General features: G+C 38.5%; 1 protein-coding gene across 5 annotated transcripts in view; it reads left to right on the top strand.

The window, feature by feature from the left end:
- The window catches only part of WDR76 (WD repeat domain 76), a 53421-nt gene that overhangs the window by 17693 nt on the left and 14851 nt on the right, over positions 1-20877 (top strand). For all 5 annotated transcript variants that reach the window (XM_070358843.1, XM_070358840.1, XM_070358841.1 and 2 more), the window contains 5 exons: positions 7607-7733; positions 9087-9188; positions 9276-9319; positions 11744-11897; positions 19487-19645. In XM_070358843.1, the coding sequence (XP_070214944.1) occupies positions 7607-7733; positions 9087-9188; positions 9276-9319; positions 11744-11897; positions 19487-19645 (586 nt within the window). The remainder of the gene's footprint in view (positions 1-7606; positions 7734-9086; positions 9189-9275; positions 9320-11743; positions 11898-19486; positions 19646-20877) is intronic.

Consider the following 20877-nt stretch of genomic DNA (forward strand, 5'->3'; position numbering starts at 1 on the left):
GATTTGTTGTTGGTGTTGTATTTTCTGTTGGTTTTTACAAATGTCCAATGACATGTATCCGTCATTAAGACAGCATACACAGTATTTTCACTTCCCTGAAAATCCTCTGTGCTCTGCTTTTTCATCCCTCCCCACAACTACCCTCCAACAACTACTGATGTTTTTACTGTTTCCACAGTTTTGCCTTTTTTAGAATGTCACATAGTTGGAATGATACAGTATGTAGCCTTTTCAGGTTGGCTGCATTGCATTTAAGTTTTCTCCCTGTCTTTCCATGGCTTGATAGCTCATTTCTTTTTAGTGCTGAATAATAGTCTGTGGTCTGCATGCATCACACTTTATTTATTGGTTGTTTCCCAGTTTTGGCAGTTATGAGCAAAGCTGCTGGAAACAACCGAGTGTGTGCTTCTGTGCGGAGTTTTCAGCTCCTTTGAGTAAATACCGAGAAGCACGGTGGCTGGACTGTATGTGACAAGTTTGCTTAATTTGGTAAGAAACCACCACACTGTCTTCCCAAGTGACTATATCATTTTATATTTGCACCAGCAGTTAATGAGAGATCCTGCTGATACACATCTTTACCAGCATGTGGAGTCATCAGAACTCTGGATTCTGGCTATTCTAATATGGCTGTAGTGGTCTCATTTCTCTGATGAGATATAATGTGAGGCATCTTTTCATATGCTTATTTCCCATCCGTGTATCTTCTTTGGTGATATGTTTGTTAAGGTCTTTGGTCCATTTATAAACGAAGTTTTCTTTATTGTTGTTTAGGGTTTTTCAAAACAGTTTTTCATTTATTTTGGCTGTGCCTGGTGTGGGATCTTTAGTTGCAGCATGTGGGATCTAGTTCTGTGACCAGGATTGAATGTGGGCCCCCTGCATGGGGAGCACATAGACCACCAGGGAAATCCCTAGTTTTAGTTTTTTAAGGAACTTCCGTACTGTTCTCCATAGTGGCTGTATCAATTTACATTCCCACCAACAGTATAAGAGGGTTCCCTTTTCTCCACACCCTCTTCACCATTTATTGTTCGTAGGTTTTTGGTGATGGCTACTGACTGGTGCCATCACATATTTAGAATCATACAGTATGTAGCTTCATTCAGATTGGCTTCTTTTTCTTAGTACTATGCATTTAAACTTCCCCCATATCTTTTCATGGCTTAATAGCTCATTTCTTTTTTTTTCCCCATATATTTTTATTATGAATCTTTTGTTATTTAGATCGTTTTAGCAAAAAGACTGAGGCTAAATTACATTGGAACTGCCATTGACTAAGTAATGTGACAGATCTACTTTTCTCCAACTGCTAGTCTTCTCACTTTTTTCAGAGTTCAGTTACCATAGGTCAAATCCTTTTGGAAATAAATGTCAGTTTTAGTAATATGTGATATTAGGTTTTAGTTCTGTTTATGATGCTATCATTATCTTCCTGACAAAAGATTTAGAGGACTCTGAAGTTGGCATATTACCTATAATATTTTAATACTATGTAAATTCAAAGGGATTCCCTGGTGGCTCAGATGATAAAGAATCTGCCTGAAATACAGGAGACCTGGGTTTCATCCCTGGGATAGGAAGATCCCCTGGAGAAGGAAATGGCAACCCACTCAAGTATTCTTGCCTGGAGAGTCCCAGGGAGAGAGGAGCCTGGTGGGCTGCAGTCCATGGGTTCACAGAGTTGGACGTGACTGAGCAACTAACACTTTCACTCTCATGAAAGTTAATAACGAATGTTAAATCTACCAAAGACTGCTACAGGAATCTTCGGTAAATTTAACCAGTATTTAACTAAGTATATAACAAGTATACTTGGTTTTGTTTTATATTAATACTTCATTGTTAAGCTAAAGTGATAACATTTATTTCTTAAATTATATATTTTTGGCTGCACTGGATCTTCTTTGCTGCAGGTGGTCTTTCTCTCGCCACGGAGCTTGGGGGCCACTCTAGTTGTGGTGCACGGGCGTCTCGTTGCAGTAGCTCCTTCTGTTGTGGAGCACGGGCTCTAGGCACACAGGCTTCAGTAGTGGCAGCATGTGGGCTCAGTGATTATGGCTTGCTGGCTCTAGGACACTTGGGCTTTAGTAGTTCCAGTGCACCGGCTTAGTTGCTCCATGGCATATGGAATCTTCCTGGACCAGGGATTGAACAAGTATACCCTGTGTAGGCAGGCAGATTCTTCTGTGCCATCAGGGAGCCCTAAAGTGGTAACATTTAAGTTAAAAGGAGCTGGTTACAGTCCTTTTAAGGCCTTGGGCAAGAAATCAGTCCCATTTTTGGACTTCATATTAGATTTCATAGCAGTACAGTTTGCTGTGCTGCACTTAGTCGCTCAGTTGTGTCTGACTCTTTATGATACCATGGACTGTAGCCCACCAGGCTCCTCTGTCCATGAGGATTCTCCAGGCAAGAATACTGGCTTTGGTTGCCCTCCTTCAGGGGATCTTCCCAACCCAGGGACTAAACCCAGGTCTCCCTCATTGCAGGTCTGAGCCACCAAGGAAGCCCAGCAGAACAGTTTAAGTACATATAAATAGGTCATATACTTCATTAAATTGTGAACCTCTCTCACCAGGGGGAAAAAAAGCATTACCTCTGGATCTTATTTACTCAAGATCATATTAAAATTCCCAGTATGTGCTCAGTTCCTGTTGACTGATCATAATAATGATGGGAATGAATGGGAAGCCAGGCTGCAATTGTAGTCGGTTCTCCTAGGATTTTTTTGTTAATGTATATGATAGTTCCATATAGATGGAATTCCAGTTGAGCTGTTTCAAATCCTAAAAGATGATGCTGTGAAAGTGCTGTACTCAGTATGCCAGCAAATTTGGGAAACTCAGCAGTGGCCCCAGAGCTGAAAAGGTCAGTTTTCATTTGAATCCTAAAAAAGGCAATGGCAAAGAATGTTCAAACTACCGCACAGTTGCACTCATCTCACATGCTAGAAAAGCAGAGCTCAAAATTCTCCAAGCCAGGCTTCAGTAGTACGTGAACCATGAACTTCCAGATGTTCAAGTTGGATTTAGAAAAGGCAGAGGAACCAGATCAAATTGCCAACATCCGTTGGATCATCAAAAAAGCAAGAGAATACCAGAAAAACATCTGCTTCTGCTTTATTGATTATGCCACAGTCTTTGTATAGATCACAACAAACTGGAAAATTCTGAAAGAGATGGGAATACCAGACCACCTTACCTGCCTCCTGAGATATCAGTATGCAGGTCAGGAAGCAACAGTTAGATCTGGACATGGAACAACAGACTGGTTCCAAATAGGAAAAGGAGTATGTAAAGGCTGTGTATTGTCACCTTGCTCATTTAACTTACATGCAGAGTACATAATGCAAAATGCTGGGCTGGATGAAGCACAGGCTCAAATCAAGATTGCCAGGAGAAATATCAATAACCTCACATATGCAGATGACACCACCCTTATGGCAGAAAGTGAAGAAGAATTAAAGAGCCTCTTGATGAAAGTGAAAGAGGAGAGTGAAAAAGCTGGCTTAAAACTTAGCATTCAAAAAATGAAGATCATGGCATCCGGTCTCATCACTTCATGGCAAATAGATAGGGAAACAATGGGAACAGTGAGAGACTTTAGGGAAACAATGGGAACAGTGAGAGACTTTGTTTTTTGGGGCTCCAGAATCACTGCAGATGGTGACTGCAGCTATGAAATTAAAAGATGCTTGCTCCTTGGAAGAAAAGCTATGACCAACCTAAATAGCATATTAAAAAGCAGAGCCATTACTTTGCCGACAAAGGTCCATCTAGTCAAGGCTGTGGTTTTTCCAGTGGTCATGTCACCCTATTTATTTAACTTATATGCACAGTACATCATGAGAAATGCTGGGCTGGAAGAAGCACAAGCTGGAATCAAGATTGCCGGGAGAAATATCCATAACCTCAGATATGCAGATGACACCACCCTTATGGCAGAAAGTGAAGAGGAACTAAAAACCCTCTTGATGAAAGTGAAAGAGGAGAGTGAAAAGGTTGGCTTAAAACTCAACATTCAGAAAATGAAGATCATGGCATCTGGTCCCATCACTTCATGGGAAATAGATGGGGAAACAGTGGAAACAGTGTCAGACTTTATTTTTCTGGGCTCCAACATCACTGCAGATGGTGATTGCAGCCATGAAATTAAAAGACACTTACTCCTTGGAAGGAAAGTTATGACCAACTTAGATAGCATATTGAAAAGCAGAGACATTACTTTGCCAACAAAGGTCCGTCTAGTCAAGGCTATGGTTTTTCCATTGGTCATGTATGGATGTGAGAGTTGGACTGTGAAGAAAGCTGAGCACCAAAGAATTGATGCTTTTGCACTGTGGTGTTGGAGAAGACTCTTGAGAGTCCCTTGGACTGCAAGGAGATCCAACCAGTCCATTCTGAAGGAGATCAGCCCTGGGATTTCTTTGGAAGGAATGATGCTAAAGCTGAAACTCCAGTACTTTGGCCACCTCATGCGAAGAGTTGATTCACTGGAAAAGACTCTGATACTGGGAGGGATTGGGGGCAGGAGGAGAAGGGGACGACAGAGGATGAGATGGCTGGATGGCATCACCGACTCAAAGGGCGTGAGTTTGAGTGAACTCTGGGAGTTGGTGATGGACAGGGAGGCCTGGTGTGCTGTGATTCATGGGGTCGCAAAGAGTTGGACACGACTGAGCGACTGAACTGAACTGTATGGATGTGAGAGTTGGACTGTGAAGAAAGCTGAGCGCCGAAGACTTGATGCTTTTGAAATGTGATATTGGAGAAGACTCTTGAGAGTCCCTTGGACAGCAAGGAGATTAAACCAGTCAATCCTAAAGGAAATCAACCCTGGCTATTCATTGGAAGGACCGTTGGTGACGCGGAAACTCCAATACTTTGGCCACCTGATGCGAAGAACTGACTCACTGGAAAAGATCCTGATGCTGGGAAAGATTGAAGGCGGGAGGAAAAGGGGACAACAGAGAATGAGATAGTTGGATGGCATCACTGACTCGATGGACGTGAGTTTGAGCAAGCTCCGGTAGTTGGTGATGGACAGGGAAGCCTGGTGTGCTATAGTCAATGGGGTTGCAAAGAGTCAGACACTGACTGAATGACTGAACTGAATTTTCTGTTGTCTGGAGATACCCCAGTTTATCTGTCCATTGGTTTGTTGAAGGATATCTTGGTTGCTTCCCAGTTTGGCAAGTTGTGAGCAAAGCTCCTATAAACATATGTGTAGGTTTTTGTGTGGACCACCCTGGAGTTTGTTTTTATTTGTTCTGTTGCATATCTTTTTTAAAATTTATTTTTATTTTTAATTAAAAAAATAGAGGTATAATTTATTTACAGTAATAATTTCAGGTGTACAACATCGTCATTTAAAATTCTTATAGATTATACTCTATAGTTATTATAAAATATTGGCTATATTTCCTGTGCTATAAATATATGCTTATAGCTTATTTTTTACAAAGTAGTTTGTACCTCTTACTCCCGTACCCTTATATTCCCCCTCCTCTCTTCCTTCTCCTTACCAGTAACCACTAATTTGTTCTCTGTATCTGTCAGTGTGTTTCTGTTATATTCATTCATTTTATATTTTAGAGTCCATATGTAAGTGATAACATACAGTGTTTGTCTTTTTTTGTCTGATTTATTTCATCAAGCATACTACCCTCCAGATTCAGTCATGTTGCTGCAAATGGCAAAACTTTGTTCTTTTTTATGGCTAAGTAGTATTCCTTTGCAGAAAAGGCAATGGCAACCCACTCCAGTACTCTTGTCTGGAAAATCCCACGGACCGAGGGGCCTGGCAGGCTGTAGTCCATGCGGTCGCTAAGAGTCGGATACGACTGAGCGTCTTCACTTTCACTTTTCACTTTCATGCATTGGAGAAGGAAATGGCAACCCACTCCAGTGTTCTTGCCTGGAGAATCCCAGGGACGGGGGAGCCTGGTGGGCTGCCGTCTATGGGGTCACACAGAGTTGGACATGACTGAAGCGACTTAGCAGCAGCAGCAGTATTCCTGTGTGTGTGTGACTGTGCTGGATGTTTGTTGCTTTGCCCAGGCCTTTTTGGGTCTAGTTGTGGTGCGTGATCTTATCATTGTATTGGCTTCTGTTGTTGCAGAATTTGGGCTCTTGGTCATGCTGGCTCAGTAGTTGTGGCACATGGGCTTAGTAGTTGGAACTCTCAGGCTCTAGAGAGAGAGCTTCAGTAGTTACAGCACATGGGCTTAGTTGTTCCATGGCATGTTGAATCTTCCAAGACCAGGGATGGAACCCGTGTCCCCTTTTTTGGCAGAAGGAGTCTTAACCAGTGTATCACCAGGGTAGTTCTGAACTGTTTTCTAAAGTTAATTTCGGCTGATTATAATTATTGTTTCATAATTTTATTTAGTTTGTTTACTTTTGGCTGTGCTGGGTCTTTGTTGCAGTGCAGGCCTTTCTCTCGTTGCTGTGGGTAGGGTCTGTTCTTCACTGTGGTGTGGGCGCTTCTTTTTGTGGTGGCCTCTCTCGCTGTGGAGCCTGGACTTCTGGCAAGCAGGCTGCAGTAGTTGCGGCACGTGGGCTCAGTAGTTGTGGCACACAGGCTTAGTTTCTCTGTGGCGTGAAATCTCCCTTGAGAAGGCATCCAACCCATATACCCTGTGTTGGCAGGAGGAATTCTTATCCACTGTACCTCTAGGGAAGTCCAAAAGCACATTGTTTTTATTTCATAATTGCTGCATCTTATCTCTCTGAGGTTTTTAATTTATATTTTATTTATTATTTATTCATTTATTGGCTGTGCTGGGTCTTTGTTGTGCACAGGTTTTTTTTTCCTCTTGTTACAGAGCACGTATTTGGGAGTGTGTGGGTTCGGTAGTCTTGGTTCATGAGTTCAGTAATTGCAGTTAACAGGCTCTAGGCTGTGAGCTTTAACAGTTGCAGGACATAGGCTTAATTGTTGCACAGCAGGTGGAATCTTCCAAACCAGGGATTGAACCTCTGTCCCTGCATTGGCTTATGTATTCCCCACCACTGAGTCACCGTGGAAGCCTCTGAACTACTTTTTTAAATGAAAAAATAATAAATAAAAAGTAGGGTATCTATGATTTTACAAGGTAAACGACATGGAAGCAAATGCAATGAAATAGTCAAGGCTTTTTTTTTTTTTGTAAGTTTAGACCTTAGTTCTCCACCCTTCTTCCTAGAGTAATCCACTGTTAATATTTTCATGGATATTCTTCCATTGGTAATTTTACCAGTTACACATGTATATATTTCGTAAAAAAGCAAATGTAACCATATTCAACATATACTGTACCTTCTCTTTTGCTTCTTATATCTTAGAGTTCATGTCGCACATAGAGATCTATTTCATTCTTTTTTTTATGGCTGCTTAATAGTTGACTAGATATATATGTCTTAATTTAATACCCCTTACCTCCCCATAGTGAACAGTTACCATGTTTCCAAACTTTTAATTAAAATTAATGTAGGTATGTATATATATCTTTGCAATGTTTGACTATATGTGTGAGATACATTACTAGAAGTTATCTCCTTGGTAGTAATAAATACATATAACTCTTCTATGAGTATAACATGATTTTCCTTCCACTCCTTAGGAAGAAACCCAAGAAAAAAGAAAATGAAACTGGATGTAGAAGGTCAATGCGATTACTAAAAGTTGATCCTTCAGGAGTCCCATTGCCAGCAGCCCCAATCCAGACAGTATTAGAAGTAGATGAAAATGTAAGAAAGAGTACAAATACAATATACTAATAAAATACTGAAAAATTTGAAGTGTTTGAAAGTAGAGTAAAAAGTCAGTAAAGTATGTTTAATTTGTACTTCATTAATTTAATACTTGGCTGTTATATGGTTTAATATGGTTGGATGACATCACCGACTCAATGGACATGGGTGTGGGCGGACTCCGGGAGTTGGTGATGGACAGGGAGGCCTGACGTGCTGAGGTTCGTCGGGTCGCAAAGAGTCGGACACAGCTGAGCGACTGGATTAACTAACTAACTAATATGGTTTAATGAGTAAGATTTCAAACTCATGAAAGACTGGATTATATATTTCTGCAGACTTACCTATGTCGGATTGTGGGTAAATTGCTTAGCCATTCCGAGCCTCAGTTTCCCTATTTTTAAAATAGCAACAATAACAGAAACCTCTCACAAGGGGTATCATGAGGGATAAAGGTCCTTACATTATATTGAATGTATTATATTATTTAGTAAGCAATAAATGGTAGTATTAATAATAATACGTGATAATAATGATGGGGGTCCTATACTGTGGTTTAATTTATGCTGTCAGTGAGTGGAAAGAGTTTATTTACCAAATTTATTGTCTGAGTAAGATTATTTTTTATTCAGGAGCATCTACTGTTTTTAATACTCTACATCTAAGTGCTTAGTTATAACTTGGAAGATAGTACTCATTAGCCTGGTGCTTTGAGAGCCAATTGAAAATTAAGTTGCTACAGAGAGAGTAGCTCATTTTTTGAAGCCTCTATGCATCCATGATAAGAAATAATTTACATTGAATCCATTCCACGTGCGTGTGCGTGCGTGCACACACAGACAAAACTGAAACAAACCTTTTGTGAAATGATGCTTAACCCTTACTACATATGATGTACTTTTGAATTTTCTGGTCTATTCTTTTCTCATTCAATAAAACACAGTGTTGGTTATAACATATTAAAATGATTTCATGACTTGTGGGTTATAATCCTTGATATAAAAAAGTGATACAGAGTAATAACTTTTGAGTAATGAAATTGAACTGATCTGAATCAATTCCTAGCAACTCTGTTTATAGGCAGTGTAACTATGGATAAATTAACTTCTGTTTCATTCCACTGTTTTTGAAATGTGGTATCTCATTCACTGGATTATTAAGGGAATTAAATGAGATAATACATGTTTTTACTTTACAGGATACTTGGCATTCATTCATTGAACAACTGTTTTTGATTGCTAACTATATGGCACCCCTGTTGTAGATGTTGAAAGTAAAGAGAAACCTTAAGCTTGAATTCTAAGGCAGAGTGAGAACCAAGTTTTTTTTTCTTCTTACTTTTTATAACAGCCTTTGATACCTCCTGGGCCTTTAGAAATGACTCCTGAAAATCAAGATGATGACAATGCACTATTTAAAGGATTTTTGCAGACTTGGGCAGAAATGAGCAAGGTATCACTTGGGAGGGTAAACCCAAGCGTTTAAGCAAATTTCAGTGCATATGTTAATTTAGTACTTTCGTTTCGCTCGTTGTTTCAGACAAGAAGTAAAAACACTGAGAAGGAATTATCTAGCATTAAAAGGTGAGTTAAAATCCCTTGCTTTTGTTTTACATTTCCTGAGATCTTTAAATTATAAAGACTATATACCATTAGAGGGAATTTGAAAATGAGGTGAAAAGAATTATCCATCATGTTTCTACCCTAACAAGATTTTGTGTATTTCCTTTCACATATTGCTATATAAAAAACCACTGGGACACAAGCTTCATGAATGCATGGATTTTATCTCAGTAACCAGAAAAGTACATGGCGCATAATATATATATATTCAGTGTTTAATAAACGAGTATAATTACATACATTTTTGCTTCATTATGTTTTAATATATGTACAGTTTTGCATTATGCTTTTCCATTAACATTGTGGTTGGATGTTACTAGAGTCTTTAAATTTATGGAATAATTGAGTAATATTTCATTCAGTAGATGAAATTTGCTTAACCTCTTGATATTTGGAGTTGTTTTCTGTTTAGTTTTGAGTGTTGTGTGTTTGTGTATCTGTTGAAGTTTATATTGTGATAGTGGATTATTTCCTTAGGATAGATTCCAGAAGTGAGGTCAAACATTGTGGATGTTTTTATAGCCTTTCAGTTCAGTTCAGTCGCTCAGTTGTGTCCAACTCTTTGCGACCCTATGGACCAGAGCACTCCAGGCCTCCCTGTCCATCACCAACTCCCAGAGTTTACCCAAACTCATGTCCATTGAGTCGGTGATGCCATCCAACCATCTCATCTTCTGCCGTCCCCTTCTCCTCCTGCCTTCAATCTTTCCCAGGATCAGGGTCTTTTCAAACGAGTCAGCCTCTTTGCATCAGGTGACCAAAGTATTGGAGTTTCAGCTTCAACATCAGTCCTTCCAATGAACACTCAGGATTGATCTCCTTTAGGATAGACTGGTTGGATCTTCTTGCAGTCCAAGGGACTCTTAAGAGTCTTCTCCAACACCACAATTCAAATGCATCAGTTCTTCGGTGCTCAGCTTTCTTTATAGTCCAACTCTCACATCCATACATGACCAATGGAAAAACCATAGCCTTGACTAGACGGACCTTTGTTGGCAAAGTAATGTCTCTGCTTTTTGATACACTATCTAGGTTGGTTATGACTTTCCTTCCAAGAAGTAAGCGTCTTTTAATTTCATGGCTGTGGTCACCATCTGCAGTGATTTTGGAGCCCCCCAAAATAAAGTCTGACACTGTTTCCACTGTTTCCCCATCTATTTGCCATGAAGTGATGGGATCAGATACCATGATCTTCGTTTTCTGAATGTTGAGCTTTAAGCCAACTTTTTCACTGTCCTCTTTCACTTTCATCAAGAGGCTCTTTAGTTCTTCTTCACTTTCTGCCATAAGGGTGGTGTCATCTGCGTATATGAGGTTATTAATATTTTTCCCAGTAATCTTGATTCCAGCTTGTGCTTCCTCCAGTGCAGCATTTTGCATGATGTACTCTGCATTTAAGTTAAATAAGCAGGGTGACAATATACACCCTTGACATACTCCTTTTCCTATTTGGAACCAGTCTGTTGGTCCATGTCCAGTTCTAACTGTTGCTTCCTGACCTGCATACAGGTTTCTAAAGAGACAGGTCGGGTGGTCTGGTATTCCCATCTCTTTCAGAATTTTCCAGAGTTTGTTGTGATACACACAGTCAAAGGCTTTGGCATAGTCAGTAAAGCAGAATTAGATGTTTTTCTGGTATTCTCTCTCTTTTTCGATGATCCAACGGATGTTGGCAATTTGATCGCTGGTTCCTCTGCCTTTTCTAAAATCAGCTTGAAAATCTGGAAGTTCACGATTCACGTATTGCTGAAGCCTGGCTTGGAGAAATTTGAACATTACTTTACTAGTGTGTGAGATGAATGCAATTGTGTGGTAGTTTGAGCATTCTTTGACATGGCTTTCTTTGGGATTGGAATGAAAACTGACCTTTTCCAGTCCTGTGGCCACTGCTGAGTTTTCCAAATTTGCTGGCATTGAGTGCAGCACTTTCACAGCATCATCATTTAGGATTTGAAATAGCTCAACTGGAATTCCATCACCTCCACTAATTTTGTAATGATGCTTCCTAAGGCCCACTTGACTTCGTATTTCAGCATATCTGGCTGTAGGTGAGTGATCAAACCATTGTGGTTATCTGGGTTCCCCTTTAGGACATGCCAAATTGTTTTCCAAAATCTTTTTTTTTTTTAATTTCTGAAAATCTTATATGAATTTACTCTGCTGTTAGTATATATGAATGTTTAGTATATATGAATGTTTAACTATAGCCTATTAACTTTTATGAGTGAAAAATAGTACTCTGCTGTTTAATTTGATTTCCTTGGTTGCCAGGAAGTTGAATATTTTCCCACATTTATTGTTACTTTTCTTTTTTGAATCACCTTTTATTGTTTTGACCATTGAGTTTGGTTTTATTTCTCAAGTTTAACTTTTTAATGTTCTCAGCTACAAAGTCCATTTAAATGGCATGGTCATTAGTGAAGATACTGTCTGTAAAGTTACCAGAGGCTCAATTTCCTCAATGGCCATCCACCCATCGGAAATGAGAACTTTGGTGGCAGCTGGGGCCAAATCTGGGCAAGTTGGACTTTGGGATTTGGTAAGTTATTATTAATTTTTTGAAGGTACTGAAATTCGACTAAAGGAAATAGTCTGCGGAAGAATAGCCTAGAGCCATGTGTTTCTAGATGTTACTTGAGATATATAGTTTTGTGCTTTGTGATTTCAAATTTTAGAAACTTAGAGGAATTTAAATTTACTTTATAAAACTTCTAACATTTTTAGCTTGAATATCATTAGTCATCTGGGCATAAATGCCTGCCAGGAAACTTTATTACAGCTTTAAATGTATATATGAAAAGATCATAGCAAGTTCTTAGTTTTCTAATTATGTTTAAAATATAATTTTCAAACTGGATCAAAATATCTTCCCAGGGATGATCTTAGGATGATCCTAGTCGTTTTTGATGAGTCAGAAACTGATATTAAATTTCGTTCATTGCATATATAATAATGCATTGATTGCTTTTAGTGGTTACAAAATTGAATAAAGTCAAGTTAATATTCTCTGAATTTATGTATTTATTTATTTTTGGCTTTGCTGGGTCTTCGTTGCTATCTGGCCTTTTCTCTAGTCTCGGTGAGCCGGGGCTGCTCTCTAGCTGTGGTGCTCAGGCTTCCTATTTCGGTGGCTCGCCTTGTTGCAGAGCATGGGCCCCAGGGCGCTCAGGTTTCAGTATCTGTGGCACATGGGCTCAGTAGTTGTGGCTCCCGGGCTCTAGAGCACAGGCTCAGGAGTTGTGGTACACTGGCTTAGTTGCTCTGCAGCATATGGGATCTTTCCAGATCAGAGATTGAACTCATGTCTCCTGCATTGGCAGACCACTGAGCCACCTGGGAAGCCCTGAATTTATTTTCTAATTGGGGAAGTAGAACAAAGACATGAAAAATGCCTTAAGGACAGTTAATGGAGACGGAGAAGCCATTGTGACTTGTTGAGGGTTGGGGTTAATTTGTCGAGGGTTGGGGTTAATAAATAAAATGAATTTTGTGAGAAGAGAAGAAATAACAACCAAGTTCTCTTTTATTTTGAGTGCATAGGTTCTTGCTTATTTTGATAAGATGTTAGTAGGGGTAGGAGGCGAAAGGATTTGGTAAAGAAAACAGAAGCAGGGAAGTAGGACGAGGACCAGAAATAGTATAAGATTGTATAAGCTAAGAGATGAATTTCAAGCATGAGAGTCTGACAGGGCTTTTTTTCAGAGGAGGTAAGAAGAATGGGTGGCTTCACTTGTAGATCAGTTGGTAAAGAATCCACCTGCAATGCAGGAGACACAGGTTTGATTCCTGGGTTGGAAAGATGCCCTGGCAAAGGAAATGGCAACCCACTCCAGTATTCTTGCCTGGAGAATCCCATGGACAGAGGAGCCTGGAGGGCTGTAGTCCATGGGGTCATAAGAGTTGGACATGACTTAGTGACTAAACGACCACCAAAAAGAATGGGAACAGAAAAAAGGGATGTTAGTTTCGACATAGGGTGTGATTAGTGAGTTGAGAGAATAGCTTCAACAGTAAGGTAAGGAAGGAACAGAGACTTATAGGAGATTAAAAAAGTATGGGGTCGGGGACTTCCCAGGTGGTGCAGTGGATGAGAATCTGCGTGTGAACGCAGGGAACACGGGTTCGATCCCTGTTCCAGAAGAGTCCACATGCTGTGGAGCAACTAAGGCTGTGAGCCAGAACTACCGAAGCCTGAGTGCCTAGAGCCTGTGCTCTGCAACAAGAGAAGCCACCGCGATAAGAAGCTTGAGCATCCCAAGCAAGAGTATCCCCCACTCACTGCAGTAGGGAAACCCGCATGCAGCAATGAAGACCCAGTGCAGCCAAAAATAAATAAAACAAAAATTAAAAAAAAAAAATGAAGTAGAAGAAGAAATGAAAACTGTGGATAGACTATTTGTTGAAGAACTTAGGAAAAACAGAATTAGCATAGTCAAGTGAGTATCTTTTCAGGGTGCATGTTGATATATAGCACAGAGTTGAAGACATGTAGAACAGTCCATTTGTCATGTCTTTTCTGATCTCCAAAAATCTTTTTTACTGGATGTCTGCAGTCCAATGTTTTTATCAACTTTCTAGTTTTTCAGGACACCTGGTTATCTCAACAGACTGAGCAAGTCTAAAGCCAGTGTCTTAGCTATCCTGTTCTCACTCCCCAACTTCCTTAGGTTTTTTTTTTTAAATATTTATTTTTATTATTTAACTGTGCTGAGTCTTAGTTGTGGCACATGGGTTCTTTGCTCTTAGCTGCGGAACGCGGGATCTTTAGTTGAAACATGTGAACTCATAGTTTTGGCATGTGGAATCTGGTTTCCTGACCAGGGAACAAACCGACCACCCTGCACAGGGAGTGGGGCATCTTAGCCACTGGACAGCCAGGGGAGTCCTCCCCTAGTTTTTGTTTTTAAATTAGTTTTGTTGAGGTATAATTCATATTTTATAAAATCCACACATTTAAAATGTACAATTTAATGATTTTTAGTAAGTTTATTGAGTTGTGTAACTATCATCATAATTCTGTTTTAGAACATTTTCATCATTCTTGTAAGATTCCTCATGGCTATTTACATTTAATCCCTGTTTCTACCCTTATCCCTGGGCAAATCTCTACAAATTTGCATTTTTTTAGGTAAATTTCATATAAGTAGAATCATAGAATACATGGTCTTTTATGTTGGTGTTTTTCTTTTAGTATGGTTTTAAGGTGTATCTGTGTTACTATAACATGCTCGTAGATGCTAATCTATCAGCACCTCTGTCTTTTATTGTTGAATAGTATTTCCTTGTTTGATTATACAACATTTTGTTTATGCATTTATTACTCGGTAGACATTTGGGTTGTTTCCACTTCCTGGCTGTTCTGAATAATTTGATTTTATTTGTGTACACATTTTTGTGTGGAAATGTGTTTTCATTTCTTTTGAGTGGGTCCCTGGGAATAGAATTGCTAGGTCATATGGAAACTGGTTAACATTTGAGGAACTGCCAAACTGCTTTCCAAAGAGTTTGCACCATCTTCTGTTCCCACCAGCAATGTATGCGGGTTCTCCATGCTCACCAACATTTATTATTGTCTGTCTTTCTGATTATAGTTTTTCAAGTGGGTGTATTTTCCTAGTGAAGTTTTATCTCCCTGTGGTTTTGATTTGCATTTGTCTAATGAATAATGATGTTGAGGCTCTTATCCTGCCATTTGGATGTCTTTGGTGAAATGTCTATTCAGATCTTTTGTCAATTTTTTTAATTGGATTTTTTGTTTTCTAATTGAGTTGTTAAGAGTTCCTTGTATACTCTAGATGCGAATCCTTATCAGGTACTTGATTTACAAATATTTCTCCTTGTCTTTTCATTTTCTTAATGCTATTGAAGTGCAAAGTTTTGAGTTTTGATGAGGTCCAATGTATCAAATTTTTAATGGATTGTGTTTTTGGTGTCATCTAAGAAATCCATGTAGCCCAAAGTCAGGAAGTTTTTCTCCTATGTACTTTTCTAAATATTTTTATAGTTTAAGCTTTCACACTTAGTTCACTGATCCACCTTGAGTTAGTATTATTTTTATAATCTTTGAATTGTTTTTGTATATGCTCTGAGGTAAGGGCCCCAGTTCCTCTTTTCATATGTGTATGTCCAGTTGTCCCAGCACTGTTGAAAAGACTCCTTTGTTGCATTGAATTGCCTTGGTACGCCCTCAGCTTTCCACTTAACTTTTCATAAGATTCCTAGTCTCGCCTAGGGTCAAAAGTTGCGTTGTCATTCATTTGGTCACCCGTGTACCCATTCATTCATTCCACACTAACTGAGTGTTTTGTGTTAAGTACTCTTCTAATGATGCCCCAGCCATATTTGTGAGGAAAGACTGTCCATGTTCTCATAGGGTTTGGAATTTAGTGGCAAAAGCAGCATGAATGAAGTAATTATATGTTTGATAAGTGGAGTGGATTATATACTCTGATTAATGGAGTGAAGGAAGAGTGGTATTATCACGTAACAGGTAGACTGGCCTAATTTGGAGGATCAGGGAAGGCTTCCCTGAAGAAGGGAGAATTGAGTTGAGATTTGAAAGCTAAGTAGGAATAAACCAAGCAAAGAAAGGGAAAAGAGCATTTCAGGTAAGAGGGAACAGCATGTTAAGGACCTTAGGCAGTAGGGTGCCGGCTTGATACATTCAAAGACCTGAAAAAATGCCTGTGTGGCTGGAGCATGGACAGCAAAGGCATAGATGGAGGGGATGAGTGGAGTAGGGGGGAAATACAGAGGTGGGAAGAGGTCAGATGTATACCTTTATACATTTTGTTGAGAATTTTGCTTTTTATCCTAAAAGCAAGAGGAAGCATGGAAGAGTTAGGTTGTCCCTTCATTCCTTGTGTCTAGTAAAACCCTGTAATGATTTTGCCCTCTCTTTCCTGTCCTGGCTAACAGCAGATTAGTGAGGGCTCCATTTTCTTTTTTGGGATTACTGTAATCGTCTTTACTGGTACTTGTACTTTCAGTTTTCATATCCAATCCAGTGTGTACAGTCATTTCTAGGCACAAAACAAACTGGTCCTGGACACATTTTGGTTTGAAGTTGTTAGATGTACACCTAACTTGGTATTTTTGGACTGAAATGAAATTTGAACTGCAGGTTTCCCTCCTTATCCAGAGTGAAAGTGAAGTTACTCAGTCGTGTCCGACTCTTTGTGACCCCATGGACTGTAGCCTACCAGCTTCCTCCTCCCATGGGATTTTCCAGGCAAGAATACTGGAGTGGGTTGCCATTTCCTTCTCCACCTTATCCAACAGTAGAGTATTACTGTGAAACAGTTTGTAAGCTCAAATGGTGTAATGCAAGAAGCAATTACCTTAAGGTGTCTTGCTAATAAATGCACAGAATAAATCAAGATAAGGTACAGATGCTGTCAGACACAGTTCAGAGCTAAGAGCGGCTTCATGCTGAGATCCTGAGTGTAAGTTCCCTGGGACAGAGCTTGGTGGTGCCACTCTTGCTGCTTGGGGTGCGCTGCCTCTGTAACAGCTTCCTGCAAAACAAATGCTGAATACTATTTTCATTTTTCACCTTTTCTCATAAAAACGAAAATCCTTTTTGGATTCCCTTCAGTTAGCGAAAATAGTTGTTAACATAGGTGTTTTGTAAGAGCGAAGTGGTATAAAGCACAAAGCAAACTTTTGAAAAGCAAGGTTACCTGTGTTTATTTTTAAAGTAATTAAAATAGAAAATTCAGTTCTTCAGTTCTACCAGGCACATTTCAAGTGCTTAATAGCCACACATGAATAGTGGATACCATATTGGACAGTGAATACATATATCATTTTTGTCATCTCAGAAAGTTCTTTTGGACAGTGATGCTGTGGAGCAAGTTAATAACAGCATTAATTTTGGTAAAATAAGGCTCAAAGATAAGATAACAAACAACGGAATGAAGGAGACAGCAAAACTAAGGAAACAAATTGAAAATCAGTGAAACTAATAAATTAGAAGGAACAGAATAAACATTGCTGAAAATAAAATTACTGATATTAAAGGAAAGATTTGAGGTTATCTTAAATACAGATGAAAAAAGTCTTAAGGGAAAAGCCAGAATTGGATTGGCACATTTGAAAATGTATGAAATGTTCTCGGAAACTTTGGAGCTTAAAGGACAAAGAATTCTTCAGGTAGGAAAAACAAATTATATTCAAGGGGAGAAGCCAGGCTTGCCTCAGTTTTCTACAACATTTTATGTAATGTCTACAAAGTTCTGAGGGAAGGAAGTGTGGCCTGGAATACATAGGTAGCCCAAGATATTATTCTTATGTAAAGGCAGCAGGTAGGTATTTTCACATGTGAAAAAACTCAAGAAATTCAAGACCTATGAGTTCATCTGGAAAAAACTACTTGATAGAAAATCTCAGCCAGTTAAAAGTAAGTCAAAATTAAGAATTCACAAGTGAAGAAGCTTGACAGAAGAATCAATGATTGAGTATTGAATCCATTTAAATGAAGAACTAATATTAAACAGCAATATGAATTATGGTTACAGAACTAGATATGAATGTTGTTAAACTGGACAAAATTAAATATAGAGATGGAAAAAGGGGAGATTGGAGGGTGGGAGGAAATAGTGTCCTCAATCAATAGAAATTTAAAATTGAGACATCCATAGTTAAATTTAAAAATAAAGCTTAATGACTGTAAGGGCTTTATGCTTTATACTGTTTCCTTCTTAGATAACTCTTGTAAAGAAATACTTGAAATTCAAAAATTCCTTCAGCTTGCTTTTCTTTTATTATTTTAAAGTATAGTTAAATTTAATACTATTAAAAGTGGCCTTCCCCATCCCACCCCCCAAAAAATCTTCTCTGTCCTTCTGTCTATATAAGTAACTACATGTAAAGACATCTATAATGATTGCTCAATATTTCAGTGATAATTTTGGTCAATTTTGGGTTTTGAATGATTTTTCAGAACTTTTGTCTGGAGCGTATTGTTTTTCTAAAAAATATATGCTGTGGACAAATATGCCAAAGTGTTAACAGTGGTTAACTCTGGGTAGGAGAAGGAGTATGTGTGGTTGTAATTTTTTTCCTTTTTTTAAAAGGAATTTTTCTTTCTTTCCTTTAAAATTTTTTTCTCTTTAAAAACTTAAATAAAAAAGACAAAAACAGTGCTTGAGTATTTCAGAGCAGACCAGGCTAGATTTGGAGATGATAGTTGTTGGTTCATAGTATAACATGTGGTATAGGAATATAGTGTGGAAATTCGAAACATGATGATTTCAGAGTTGATAATCCAGTAGTGAGAGGATAATCTTTAGAAGCAGTAATATTACTACAGAAATTCAAATACATGCATTTTTCATGGGGTATTTAGGTTTTTTTTTTTTTTTCCAGTTGCTAAGTCGTGTCTAACTCTTTGTGATTCCATGGACTGCAACATGCCAGGCATCCCTGTCCTTCAATATCTCCTGGAGTTTGCTCAAACTCACGTCCATTGAGTCAGTGATGCTATCTAACCATCTTATCCTCTGCCGCCCCCTTCTCCTCTTGCCCTCACTCTGCCACCCCCTTCTCCTCTTTCCCTCAATCTTTTCCAGCATCAGGGTCTTTTCCAATGAGCCAGCTCTTCGCATCAGGTGGCCAGAGTATTTAGGGGATAAAATATTTTAAAAACTATCATTTTGGGCCAGAACCAAACAACTTAGGAAAATTGTGCTCAGGATGATATACTCATAGAGAAGCATACTTAGCAAGCAAAGTAGAAGTAATGTTGATGTATTTTAGTAGGAAGGAACTATCCTGTGTGTGCAATAAAAAGTAAATCTCACATTTCCTGAGGATTTCATGAAATGAAGTCAGAATAAGCAGTAATTATTTCCCCTCTGCATTATGAAAAACTAGTTGTCTAGTGGTAAAAAACTGGAAACTTAAAATAAATGAGACTTAATTCTGTTGGATTGAAAATTAGGAAAATAGCTTAGAGTCTAAAGTTTCTAGTTCTGACTTTCTAATTGGGAGGTTGGGTATATAATAGACTGAGAAAAGACTGAATATAATACAGACAAAAATATTTTAATGACTTAATGACATAGAATATATTACTGTTTCTCACCAGTTTTTGTCTCTCTCTCCCTACCCCTAACTCTCTTCCAGACTCACCAACCTAAAGAGGATGGAGTTTATCTTTTTCAGCCCCACAGTCAGCCGGTCAGCTGTCTTTACTTCTCACCTGCCAATCCGGCTCACCTGCTGTCACTGAGCTATGATGGCACATTACGCTGTGGGGACTTTTCCAGGGCTGTTTTTGAAGAGGTAAATGTTAATGTGTTTACTTATTGACCTTAGATGATATTCTAGATTCTTTATGAAATGCCACATGAATGATTATTATACCATCAGACTGGATGAGATGGGATGGAACAGGGACTTTAGAACTATTCTGCCTAAATTCATATCCCATCTGGTACTCTTTGTGTGACCTTGGCAAGTTCCTTTACCTCTTTGTGTCTCAGTTTCCTTAGTTTTGAAATGAAACAGTAATAATATTTACCTTACAGGACTGTCACGAGGATTAAGTGAGTTAATGTAGATAAAGTACTTAAAACAGAGCCTGGCACATGAGAGATTTTTGCTCTTATTTTTTATTTTTGCAAAAATCTTTTAAAGACAATAACCTATTCTTCTGTTTTAAGGCTTAAAACTTGTCTTTTATTCAGGAAAAATATTAGAATATTATTATATTTTTGTTTATTATTTCTAGCCTTTGCAGATATGAATTTTGTGAGGCTGATTCTTAGATGTGACAGAAAAGACTATAGAGAAATTCATCACATAACAAATAGTACTATAGCACATTATATCTAAAACATATGGCAAGTCTACATTAACTCACTTAATGTATCACAGAAACTATAAAATTTGTTTTTTTTGTCTTCTAGCTAAGATTTATCAGGCCTACATGCCATATATATATCTGATAATAGATTAGCTCAGCTATTTTTATCTGGTGAAGTTAGAATGAAATACTGCAATTGGATGTGATAAAATTGTACTCTGGCAAGAAATGGACACCCAGGCAATTTCGTTCAGAACATCTTAGGCCAGGTTTATTCATAACCACCTGTTGAGGATAAGGTCTTTTCCTGGGCTAATCTAGCCTCTATGAGGTCAGATTAAGTTGAAGTCTGTTTAAGAATAGTTGAAAGATGTTAGGCTCATACTTGTGACTATCCATCTGCTGAAAGATACTCTACCAAGATAAATAGCCTTTACCCCTTGAAGGTTTTCTAATCCATTTGATCTCTGGTTGGGTAGACCAGAAGCTTCCAAAGGCCTGAGGAATCCTCACAGTATTTGATCCCAGTGATTACATTTGGTCTCCTACTTAAATATCTGCTACTTAATGCTTACAACAAACATGTCATTTCAAGTGAGCTTTCACATTTGCTCATTAACCATATTAGATTTCCTCATTAAGAGAATTCTTATAAATTAAACCCTTTTTCAATGTGAATTTTAATCTTTATGAAGTTTAGGATGGTTTA

Source organism: Bos mutus, chromosome 21 (assembly GCF_027580195.1).
Source record: "Bos mutus isolate GX-2022 chromosome 21, NWIPB_WYAK_1.1, whole genome shotgun sequence".
NCBI classification, from domain to species: Eukaryota; Metazoa; Chordata; class Mammalia; order Artiodactyla; family Bovidae; genus Bos; species Bos mutus.